This window comes from Grammomys surdaster, unplaced genomic scaffold (genome assembly GCF_004785775.1).
Source record: "Grammomys surdaster isolate TR1022 unplaced genomic scaffold, NIH_TR_1.0 65, whole genome shotgun sequence".
In the NCBI taxonomy this organism is placed as follows: Eukaryota; Metazoa; Chordata; class Mammalia; order Rodentia; family Muridae; genus Grammomys; species Grammomys surdaster.
The window spans coordinates 20,513,134-20,526,527 of record NW_021604567.1 but is presented as its reverse complement, the minus strand read 5'-3'; the positions used below and the strand labels follow the sequence as shown (position 1 = coordinate 20,526,527).

Genomic DNA, 13,394 nt, shown 5'->3' with positions numbered 1-13,394 from the left:
TCCTTGGATTGATTCTGGAAGTGACAGCACAAGTATCTAAACAAATGAGTCAGTAAATGCAATTGAGCAAGTGCCTACCTACACTATCAATCTCATCAATATCAGTCTTTGGCCTGCTATCACCAATTGCCTTGCTGTCTGGTTGGTCTTAATAAGTCAGCAGCTTTTTCTTTCCTTCTGGACCCTACTTACCACTGGCAAATTTTCCCCAGTTGTATACTTTTTCATAAGATTTCATGGATGTACAAAGTGACTTTTCAGATTACCTTCATGCCATGAAGATCCCTGTGCCTTTTGTTTTGTGGTCCTGGCATCCTGAGTCATCCTGTGGCTAGAACTTTACCACCACCACCACCACCACCACCACCACCACCACCACCATCATCATCATCATCATCATCATCATCATCTCACCCATCCCTTCCAATTATCAAAGCTTTCTGGACTTCTACTGATAATTTCCTGATCTAAACTTTGTCACTTTAAAGTAAAAGCACATTTTGCAAGGGGCCGTGAATGAATGGCTTTGATGTCCTCTTAACCCATTTGTGAATTAGTGAGACCAGTGTTATAGTTTGGAGAAGGATAGACATAGGGAAATTATTGGAAGTTTCACTGCAATCCACAAAGCGGTTCTGCTTAAGAGGCGGTAAGGAGTGAGAACTCACAAGATAAACCAGCATTGGAAGAAGGAAAGGGAATAAGCAAGCATGGATTGAATTCAAGACAATAATTGATTCCTAGTTCCACATCAGCTCCAGATAAACCTCAGCTTTTTTTTAATCAAATTTGTACAGATATGAATACATTCCCTTCAGTTATAAGCCCGTCTGTGTATAAAATAAATCCAAATGTTTAATTGAAAGTAAAAGCTAAAGATGTTGTGTGGGGTGAAAGGAGACTTGTCATTGAGAGTACAACAACAAAACTTTCCTTTGCATTTTATTTTAAATTGGTTTAGTTTGCTGTTAACTTTTGTCCTTCCCTGGATCTCAGAGAGCAATCTCAGGGACTACAGGGTGATGTGCATGGTGTGCCTTTTCTGCCATCTAGCGGTCTTATGTGTAATTACATGTTATTGTCTCAAGTCTGAAATTGTTTGTTACAATGAGATTCTCTTTTCTTCTCCCCCACCCCACCCCTTTTAGTTAAAGCAAAGTGAAGCGAATGCGGATACCAAAGAAAAACTCCCTTTGCGCTTGAGAATCTTCGAAAAATTCCCAAACAGACCGCAAATGGTGAAAATCTCAAAACTTCCTTCAGATTTTACTGTTCCTAAAATCAGGTATCAAATTGTTTCTTGACTTTATCTCTTCACAACATGGCTTACCATGTAAGCTTACCTCAGACTGCTTTCAGACTGGCATATGGGTATGGTTGGGGTTGTGTTTGAAATTGTTACTTCCTTTTCTTCTCCCTGCCTTTGTGATACAAAGCCTTTGAGTCCCAAGAGCAATCCCTTCAGAGAAGAAACAGGTGAGACACAATCTTGTGTTCCTGCCTCCATCTGAAGACCTCTCAGTCATTAGACCTCCCAAGTATAGACAAGGCAGACTTTGCTCAGAGTGAAAGAGGGCAGACAGCGATCTGAGCACTTTATCTTCAAGTACGTCAGGCACCCAGCTCTAGGAGTCTGTGTTACAGCAGCGTTGGCGTATACAGCTATCTGGTCACAGTGTAATCTGCCTCCTACTGGTTAAAAGAACCATAACATTTACACCCACACCGATTCCTTTTGCACTGGCTTTGCCTTCCTACTAAACAAATGCATCCTTAAGGTACTTGGAACTGCCTGCTTAATAATTAGAGGAAAATCTTCCAAGGATAACTCGAAAAAACTCCAGATACAATCACAATCATATAGACTCTTCTATTTTTTAAATTTATTTACTTATTTGTCGTTAAACATCTTGATGAGGGATTAGGGAAGTATGAGATTAGATGCAGTGCCAGAACACTTGAAATTCTGATAGAAATAGAAGGTCATGTCATTTAATGCCTGGAGAGTGTTCTGGACATTTTCACCATTTTGTCAACATCAGATGTGTTGATGCAGATAATGATGCTTATTGCATTACTGGGTGTACAGTGCATATGGGACCAGCATTTGCATGTTGCATATTGGTGACAAAATTGTCGCCAAGTAGCACATGATAGCATGACTGTATTTCTCTTTCTGATTTTAAGTTTCTGACTTTGTTTATTGCATTAATGTTATTTAAATTTTTCATATTTTGGTGATCAGATGGAGTCTTTTCCTTTTGAGTCTTTAAATGTAAAATTATCTCTCAAGGACTTTTATGATGAATAGAAGTTTGAAAAGATGAATTAATTCTTTCAAGTAGTAGGAGGAAAATAAAGTATCTCATTACCACGGTAGGATTCAAATCACACCATCAATTATTGGATACCCTTGCTTTTAAGCTATTTCAGGGACATTATGTCTTTAAACAGGAGTTTGCAAGGATTCAGGAAGCTTTTTCTCTAAGTTAAATAATTCAATAATTAAATCTAACCATCGCCCTTGGTATGACACATCTTGATTTTTGTGATCTTCTGCACTACCTTGTGGTATCTGAAATGCCACCTCCTGTTCCACTTCCTGATCTGTGTGCTTCCTTCACAAAGGGAAAGCTTCATGAAGCAGTTCATTGACCGCCAGCAACAAGACACCTGCTGTCTCTTCAGAATCCTCCCCTCTACCTCCTCATCGTCATGTGACAACCCCAAGAAACCCACAGCTGAAGACAACAAATACATTGATCAAAAAGTAAGAACCACTGTTTCTATCACCAAACTCCTCTAAAGTGTGTGTTAGAGAAAAACATGGCACAATCATTTAGGGTCCTCAATTCCTAAGTCTCTAGGGAATAAAGAAGAAAATAATAAATATATATGTATATGTATGTGTATGTGTATATGCATACATATTATTTGTGATATAATCCGTATTTCTGTTATATTAAAATAATTGAATGTTAACTTTTGCTCAGCCTCTCCTGCTCCTCCTCTACCCAACAGAGCTGATATGTTTTGTATTCTCTGGCTTAGTCATCTTGCCCTAGGTTATGTCCATAATTATTGTCTTTGTGGTGTGTCTCTTTATTTTGAAGAACTTTCACTCGTTCATTTTCTCTTCACCATCCTCAGATCTCATTCCTCATTCTTGTAGAGAACACTCTGATGCTAATGTCTTCTCTTTTTTCCACTTATTTTTGTCAGTTGAAAATAATTAGGTTTGTGTCTGGTTGGTTGGATTTCATTTTCTTTGGGGGAATGCCTATGAGATGTTGTCTGCATTCTTGGGGCTCCAAAACTTTATCAGCATGTACCTTCTCTGTCCTTTCTCATCAGAATTTCACAAACTGGGAAGGGAGATTTTGCAAAACAAGACACTTTGCACAGGGGCATTTCCACCCATGACTTGTTTAAGAGTGGCATATCCATTTTAGGACTATCTTTTCCCCTGTCAATTATTGTCTCTACTTTTGTCCTCTGCATTGACATTTTGTTTCCTCCCTACTTGGTTCTCCTTGTCATAAAATTGACTTTAGATGATACTATTTATGGCTTTCACTTGTGAAGTAGAAGATCATGCCATGTGTGTGGTACTTTTAACTTCTTTTAGTTGGTTCTTGAATTTTTGTTTGAAACAAAAGCCTGTGGTATCTCTACTTCCCTGTCAGTATCATAAACAGGTGAAGAAACAATAGCCCAAGTAGACACAGGAAAAATGTGTGGAGAAATGGTAACCCAGTCCAAGCCAGTCTGAAGTCACTTTTTGCATTTCTAGAAGGCAGATTGGCTTTATCTTAGTGTATTGAATTTGTCTCATCATATTTCCAAACTTGACTATAAGCCAGAGGTGAAATAGCCTTCTCTACACCCTGACTATGCTAGGGTTATGACTGCCTACCTCCAAGAGAAAGACCAAAAATGCTCATTGTATTTATTCTAACCTGGGCTAAAGCTGGGAAGTGGAATGTATATCCATCTCCAGGTCTCATCAGGATCCTAGGAGTGAGCACTACCTGTGTTACCATGTGTCCTAGTTTGTTTTCTGTTGCTGTGGTAAACACCATTACCAAAAACAAAGTAAGGAGTAAGGTGTTTATTTCATCTGATCGGTTATAATCATCATAGAGGGAAGTCAGGTAGAAACTCAAGGCAGGAACTTCAAGCAGAAATGAGGGAAGAAAATTGCTTACTGGCTTGCTCCCTGTGGATAGCTTTACATTGCCTGGACCTATATCTCCAGGAATGTCACTGCCCACAGTGGGATGGAGCCTCCTACATCAATTATAATCAAGGATATGCCTCATAGACATGCTCACAGGTCAATTTGATGGAAGCAACTCCTCAACTGAAGTTCTTTCTTCCTAAGTGTGTCTAGGTTTATACCACATTGACAAAAATTAATCAGGTTACCATATAACTAGCGTTCAACTTTCGGTTCTATTTTGGTGATAAAAATTAGACTTCTTCCTTTCTACATCCATTGTTTGCAGTATCAGCTTCCATCTGTTTCTGGAGCTGTTTGCAAATACTTAGAATTTTTCATTTCTGTTTGAGAGTCTTTAGCCAGGACAATCTGAGACACAGAAATTCCAGTGTTAGTGTGTTTCCATGGTGAGGACTTCCTGGAAGCAGAAAGGGAAGGGAAAGTGGTCCAGTATTAATATTTTAATCATTCAGGTGTCTATTCGTATTTCCTCATATTATTGAGATGGAAGCCTGGGTTTCTTTTGCAGAATGCTTCGTGATAACATAGATATGAACTTGACTTCCTAGCAACCCATGATACAGCCAGTTCACTCAGCCTGCAGCCATGATCGCTGTTCTTCAGTCTGTGTCACCATGGTGTCTCTGCCTTGCTCTTGTCTAGCATGCCACTCCCTGAGTCAGAATCTGCCATAATCTAGAAATATAAGTGAGCTTTGAAGAGCCAAACAGCTATATCTCAAGGACAAAATGAAAATAAAATAATAATATGCATTAATTTTTATGTTTTTTTAACACTTTTCATTTCCACAAGTCTTCCACGTTCGTTCAGTAATTCTACAGACTTTGTGAGGAGCACCTGATGTCTACTTATCTGCCATTCTTCTGGATGTGGGAATTCAAAAGAAAGCAAGATGTGAACTTTAGAAGGTGGAAGAAATACAAACAAAGAAGTTAGAGTAAAACGCTATTGCGAGAACCAGAGCTAGAGAGATGGCTCAATAATTTAGAACACGTGTTTGTCTTGTAGAGGACAACCGTTTCAGTTCCCAGTACCCAAATGGAGACTCACAACCATCAGTAATTTCAGACATAATGTCTTCTGACCTTTGTAGACATAAGATTTGCACTAGACAGAGTCCCTGGAGTCCTCTTTCTAGCACATTTGAAAATTAAAGAAAGGGACTTCTGACAAGTAGTGGTCTACATAAAGGCTGTGTGTTTGGTGGGGCTGAGCAATGCAGGGCAGAGAAGCCTTGAGTTGCAATCCTTATCTGTAAATTGGAGTTAATTTATTTTCCCATGTTTCTTAGGAGAATTCAGTACAGTCATATATGTTAGAAGGGTGTCATCATGCCCAGCATAGCCTTTCATCCAGATAACAATGGTGACTGGAGACCAACAGACACTAATACCAGGCTCAGTAGAGGAGCTGGCAGTTGAGACAGATTGACTTAAAGGTGGAGCACATCTCTAATCACATACTTGGGAGGCTAAGGCAGGAGGATTCAAGATCAGCCTAGGCAATGTAGTAGAACCTGGTCTCAGAATCAAAACAAATGATCTTTACTAAAACAAATGTAACCTTTAAGTATGACAGAGTAGTTTAGCTCAATGAATTATCTGCTGACTTATTTCCTTCATCGTACGATGTCTTTAATATTTTTAGTTTGAGTTCTATAGATAATGCCATTGATACCTCCACTGCCTCCCCTTACAGTCTTCTCATGGAATGAATTAAAAGGTTCTGGAAGATTTTTTTTTCTTCTTCACACAGCCTGTTGATTGGCATGAAACATTTCAGCAATTTTCTGCATGATTATAGACTGTCATATGATTTGTTCTACTAACTCTATATGTAGCAAGTTATCCAACCTGATCTATAATTTTCAGAGTTGAACAGTTACTCATTCATTCATTCAATCAATCAATCAATAATAGAGGCAGAGAAGTGGGAACAAGCTGCTTTGGCCTTTAGGGATGTTGATTTTCTAAATAATTCTACCAAACAATAGCCTGGCAGATCTAAAAAATAAAAAAAAGCAAAAAGCTATTTAAAGCTTTATCTACAGGAAAGAAGGAAAAGATAATAGGAAGCTAACACCCAAGTATGTGCTGTATCTTAAGGAAACTAGACAGGGTGGTTCAGGAGGGAGGACAACACAACATCAATTACAAAAGGCATATTCAGGTCTCTGGTAGCTTAAAACTGCCTCTGTAGGTAATAAATTGACCACTTAGTCATAATAATGAAATGCAAATAAAAAGATATACAATATAAAAAGTAAAGCACCTTTTTTCATTTTTATTGTTCTTTGTAAATTGGTGAGCTCAAGGAGGTGGCTGTGTTTAGATGCACATTCTTCTATATAATAGCTCTGCTTCAAGGATCCTTATATGCCAAGAATATTCTGTAGGTAGTGGGAAAGTGGTTTACTCTCATCAACTCGTAAGAGAAGAGATTCCTAACCAATATTCTTGCAAAGCTGTATTTATTCACTTGGAGGTTATATTGCAATCTGTTTATATTTCTTGGATGTATGCTCATGGAGGATCAAAAAGGAGTCACAGTAGTTATTCACTATTTGGGGAGAGTTAGTGTTTCTTTGTTTGTTTGTTTGTTTGTTTGTTTGTTTTCAGAAATGTGGCCTCTGGTAGGTTGTTCATGCTCCAGTGGGCAACCCTATACCATGAGCACATGGACAACAGTACTTGAACTCAGTATATTATGTATATTTTAAGAAAAATAGAAGGACATATAAAGTTGGGAGAAGAGAGGAGTCCAAACAAATTAGAGAAAGGAGTACAAAGTTGATATGATCAAAAGGCATTGTCACGTATAAAACAGGCATCAAGCAACGAAGGCTGCTGCTAAAATATATACTGCCCTGATATTTCAAGCTATTTTTTTTCTCCTTTGAATGTAGTTTTACTTACAGATTGCAACTTATAAGTTGCTACTAGTCACATTCATGCTATTTCATGTGAAGTTCAAATGCAATTAAAACCTATGATCCCAGGACTGTTTAGACTCTGAATCTAAATTACCAAACTAATGCATGAATAGAATCAAAATCACTCATCTGTCTCTCTAGTCTCAGTCTCTTAATATGGATATACATGTAGAGTCATTTTTGTCTTGACATCTACAGTTCAAAATTTCTTAGCATATATTTGGGTTTTTTGTTTTGTTTTTACTTTAAGTGTATGAATGTTTTGCCTGCCTACATATCAGTAGACCATATGTATGCAGCGTTCGTAGAGGCCAGAAGTTGGATTCCTAGGACTACAGTTACAGATAGTTGTGAACTTCTATGAGGGTGCAGGGGATTGAACCTGGGTCCTCTGGAAGAGCAGCCAGTTTTTTTTTAAACTTTTTATTGATTCTTTGTTTGTTTCACATCATGCACCCCCAAACCTACAATCTCCCTGTCGCTTCATATCTGCCCTCTGCCTTTGCAACCTCCAGTCCCTGCTCCCCAAAAGTTGTATGCTCCCCTGCTCACCATGGAAGCTGTAGTGTTTCATCATATAATATACCCTTTTGCCTAAACAGCTTTATTTGCAAATGCCAGTGTTCTTAACTGCTATGTCATCTCTCCAGCCCTCCACCCCAGCATATATTTGTGGCTTACAAGTTCGCAACATGTATTAAACATTTCTACTTGTTTCAGTGAGTCAAGCTGCTTCATGTTTTCCATCACAAGTCACTGCTATATAGTTGTAGACAAGGTATTATGTGTTGATTTGGCCAAATCTGTGGTGACCTTCAGCCATGCTTGAGTGATGAAAGCACTGTCATAAAATTCAAGTCAATTAACTTTCCAGACATTTAGTTCCCAGCTTTGTAAGATATGTTCCAGAGTCCACTGATATGACTCATTTCCAAATAAACAATCCTTCATAATATTTACTTAATTTACAGTTATTTCATAGACTAATTACATAAGAAAATGTAAACCAAAGAAAGCCTAGAGATCAAAAGTAATCTTTTAATGTGATGTTAATTCACTCTGCAAATGCATTTCAAACAGCAGCTATACACATTGACACATTGAATGCAGATGTGGAATCTACCATCCTTATCTTTTAACACTTACATGAAACTCACAGAAAATAAAGTTTTACACAGAATAGAAACCAACTTACTTAGAACATCCTAAATTCTAGGGAAGAGTGAACTGTTGCTCCTCTCTCTCTCTCTCTCTCTCTCTCTCTCTGTCTCTCTCTCTCTTTCTCTCTCTTCCCCTCTCTTTCTCTCTCTCTCTCTTTCTCTCTCTCTCTCCCTCTCTCTGTGTATGTGTGTGTATGTGTGTGTGTCCATGTGTGTGAGTGAGATACATATTTTAACTTTTATGATATGAAAATAACTAAGACCAAATTTCTTGACCTCGCGCTTTCCACATTCTAAGACACATTCCAAAGCTTAATAATGTGACATTAAAATGGAATTCGCCTTTATATGCATTGTAACATGACTATTTTAGTCTTACAGCCCCCTACATTAGTCACCTTTTAGAATCCTCTCTTTCCATGCATAATGTCAACTCCATAAAAAAGTTTACTTTAGAGAAACCTCTCACCATACACAAGATCTGTCACACTTGTTCCAATATTAATTTGCAGCTCACGGGTGCATGATAAATTCAAATCTAGTCAAACGAGGCACCACCTTCCACCTATGTAATTTTAAGTAATTGCTTATTTCCAATTACTATGTTTTATGTGGAGCCATTCAATAGAGTGCCTCATTACAACAATTGCGCCATGCCTTCCCTGCAGAAACGATGCTCATCAAGGCCTATTCATCAGGCCATGGTTTTGTTTCATGGTCAGATGTTCATGTACCTACTTTCTCATTTCTTTCTGATCTGTTGTAAATACCTTCAAAATAAAAGAAAACATGAGGCTATCCAAAGTTTCCATATAAGAAGAAGATATATTGTTAACACTTCAAAGTAAGCACACACACACACACACACACACACACACACACACAAATTCGAGTCACTAAGTTAGTATTTGTGGAGTTCCCTTCTGAAATAAATACCAGTCCCTTCATTTTGAAGTTAATTGATCCCAAGAGTAAAGGGAAAATTGGTTCTTTAGGCCTCTTCATTGCAACAGAGGAATCAAACATCTCCTAATATGGCTGTTGCCAGGTGACTTTATTAATTTCAGTAATCTTCTGATTTATTGAAAACCATGATGGAGTTCTGACTTGGCAGGAACAGTAAATGCAAGATGTTAGTGTATGATCATGATGGTTTTGATGAGTTAGAAAATCTGTAGATCCTTCTCGGTGTTTCAGGGTTCTTATTTTAATCATTCATTACAAATGTAGTATAAGCACAACTAGTGGCTCTTAAGTTTTACAGTAAGATTTGGGACAAGTTCAAATTTGTCATAGATGCGCAAACCTCATCTTTCACAAAGAGCAGAGAGATGAGGGGGTTTTTTAAGCATATTTTAGCAATGCTAATTTTATTTTCTATGGACATTTACAAAGATGTCAAAATGTTCTGAAAATATTTGAACCCTACATCTGTGCCATTCAGAGTTATAATGACAATTTCAAATCATGCACTGTTCATGATAGCAAACAACCTAATTTTTATTATTCTCATATTTTTCATTTAAAAAGAAAATACTAATTCTTATCCATTAGAATTAAATTTCAAATAAAGATTAAGATATTATATATTATATATATTATCTTACCATAAATTAAGGCACAAAGAAATCAACTAATGCATAGAAAATTTGAAATTTACATATAACAGGCATTGATATAATTCTATATAATTCTTCATTCAATGACTAGAGAACAACATTACTATTCAAGAAAAGGAGAGTAACTTATACAACTTGAATATTTGGTTTCTCCTAAATTATAAATATATACCAAATAAATGTGCTACAGAAGACACAATTTGACCAAACTATAATAAAATTTAAAATCTGTAAAACACACACACACACACACACACACACACACACACAAAACCTATACAAGTTCAAACCAGACAGAAACAGACACAAAGTCTTACCCCTAACCAGAATTACTTAGAATTGACTATAGAAAATCAGTTTTTTTCAGTGGAAAATCTCTGAATAGATATATCAAGCACATTCCAGGGCAGGCTCTGTGACTCCACCAAGTAGTTGACCACACAAAACGTGTGTGTGTGTGTGTGTGTGTGTGTGTGTGTGTGTGTGTTGTTTTTGTTTTATTTTGGTAATTTTTGTCTTACTGGATTTTTGTTTGTTTTGGCCTTCATTTTATCAACTCATTTGGTTGGTAGGTTGATTGGTTAGTTGGTTGGTTGGTTGGTTGGTTGGTTGGTTGGTTGGTTGGTTTTGTTTTACAGTTTGGGGTTTTGGTTTTTCTGAGAGAGAGAAAGAGGGGCGGGGAGATTGTGCATTGTATGGCTAGGTAGGGAATATTTGAAAGGAACTGGGGTAGAAAAATGAATATGATCAAAATATATTGTGTGGAAAAAAAAGTAACACAAATATCAATTTCAAAAAGAAAAGAAAACATATATTGTGATATTGAAAATTCATCTCAAACAATTCTTTGTGAATGAAAACAATTGAAATGGTAAATATCTACAATCAGAAAGTAATTGGCATAATATATCAAACTCATGGTAGACAACTAATGGATCATTCATGTGCGATGTTAAGTTTATGAGCATAAACTTATTTTAAGTCTGTGAGGTTAATAATAAAGCCAGCCATCACTGCTTTGTATACCTTATGACTTTGCTTTTATTTTTCTTGCTCAAACAGGCTTGATACTTATTTTGAAAGAGTCATCTTCAACTCTCTCCTATCTATGATTTAGTATATTATTAATTGATATTCATGAGACAGTTTTTATTAGAAGAATTTTAAGCAAGAAAACTGTAGTTTTGGATACATATCTATTAAAGGAATAAAGATTTAAATTAGCCTTCCAAACATTCAACTCAATAATTTACTTTGAAAATGTATCACCCAAGAAAAGGCAAAGGTAGCAAGAAGTAATGATTAAAATTAAAGTGAATATTAATCAAACAAATACAAAAGAAGCAATAAGTTATAAGAAAAAAACCATTAAAATTATAAATCTACATTGTAATACCATGAAGAAAGTAAGAAGTCTTCTAGAAGGATAACAAATGTGTCTACTGAGTATTTGATTGTCTGTGAAGTGTCTTAAAAAAAATCCTGTGACACAGAGAGTTTAGCAGTTAAGAGTACTTGCTGCTCTTCTGAGGACCTGTGTTTTATTCTCAAAATCCAAATCTGGTAGCTACAACCACAAAACTTAGAGCTCACTGATCTGTCTAGTGTATGCAGCCAGTTTGCTCTGAGGATGCCCATCTCTGCTTCTGGAGGGCTAGGGTAACAGGCTGTTGGAAACACCCACCTGGCTTTGATGTGGTGCTGGTATTCTAAAATCTGATCTTCACGCCTGTATAGCAAACAGTTTACCTGTTGAGCCATCTCCCTGGCCCCTGAGGAAACATTTTAAAATCAGAAAGAAATAAAAATAAGCTCCTTATTATTATTCTGGGCATTTAGAGTGGAGAATGCCACAGCAAGATACTAGTGACAAGTGACAGACATTGTAAAACAACAAATTTGAAACAAATATAGAAGCATATGCTGTGTCTCTGGAAATATTGCCCTATTTAATAGTGTTCCCAGGAGCTCTTCCCAAAGAAACTTCTGGAAACCATACCTCTGACAGACACATCACCAGCAAAAGTGCTCAGATACTAATGGAAGTACCAAGAAGTGGCAATAGGAGGCCCTCATACGGAAGAGCTGAGACAACACGAGGGAGCAACTAAAGAAGAAATACACTACAGCCATAAGCTTTGATGATCTGGGACAGTCAGGAAGCAGAATACAGACACTGTTCTTTCAATGTCCTCTAGTCATCTTGCCTGTGGGTCTGTGGATCTATCGATGTTCTGAGATTAAAGGTGTACTATGAAATAAAGCTAATGAGTAGTTATGTGATAGCTGGATTCTGCCATCCCTTGTAAACTTGGAAAATCAGGTCTTGAAATCAAAAGAAAAAGATACAGACTTCATATAGAAGAAGTAAGTAAAATTTCTATGCCCTGAATCTAAATGGAAACTATTGGAGTCAGCTCAGGTGAAGTTCCAGAATGGTAAGCAACTGGGCAGCCATAAACAATGCTGAAATCTAGATTGTGTGCTCGAAAAATATTTCTCAGTAAATGTATCAGGGATACTTAGAGAAAGTACTATTGATTTTGAATAGGAAGTACACATAATTGTAGAGCATCTTGTCATTGATGAAAGTCAGGAAGCTGTGCCAACAGCTGCTAGTATCTTGTTAAAAGAACTGATGGATCAATAGGCAGTTGATCACTTGACCTGTGATAGAGTTGATGGGTAGGGAGGTAGAGGGGAATCTGGGAGAAGTTGGAGGAAGGAAAGAATGCAATCAAGATGTATAGTATTAAATTATCAAGGAATAGATGACAAATTAAAAATAGTGATTTTAATGGACTAAAATCCATCAAATATGTCTTAACCTTGAACTCATAGTGATACTTTAAATAATTAGTCACTTCTAAAGGATTGTACAAAAGCCATTAACTATTAAAAACTGGTACGAAAAGATCCAGAATCATGAACTTACCTTGACTGTTTTCCCTGGGCACTCTACTGGTAGACAAAAACCAGTACAGGAGGGACAGCTCCCTGTTAAAGAATCATTTCAGTGAAACACAAAGAAATGACAATTTTGTAAGTGAGATGAGTCTATACATGCTCTGGTGACAGAGCATGACACCGAAGATGGCCCTGTCAGAGAGATCAAGCCTGAACATAACTGGATCAACCACTAACTCATGGGAGACAGCGAAGGCAGAAGGCCCTGTGAACCAACCTACCCTTGGCCCTCAGCAGAGCACACATGATCAGGAACTGCAGGAGAAATGTCCCCACTCTGACTAAAAGACCTTTCTAAAACTCAACAAGAGCACTCATACATTGCTGTGTTGTTGCAATCCAGATTGCAATAACTGCAGAAATTGAGTTGAATTTCATGGATTTTGAGTTCTGTACTAAAGTGTACAATTTAGGAAACATCAGTCACCCTCTCTCTGTCTCTCTCTGTCCCTCTCCTCTCTCTTCTCTCCTCT

General features: G+C 37.2%; 1 protein-coding gene across 2 annotated transcripts in view; it reads left to right on the top strand.

Moving 5' to 3' along the window:
* Window positions 1–13,394, top strand: part of Nalcn (sodium leak channel, non-selective) — a 276,470-nt gene that overhangs the window by 200,125 nt on the left and 62,951 nt on the right. For both annotated transcript variants that reach the window (XM_028771252.1, XM_028771259.1), the window contains 2 exons: window positions 1,149–1,285; window positions 2,629–2,770. In XM_028771252.1, the coding sequence (XP_028627085.1) occupies window positions 1,149–1,285; window positions 2,629–2,770 (279 nt within the window). The remainder of the gene's footprint in view (window positions 1–1,148; window positions 1,286–2,628; window positions 2,771–13,394) is intronic.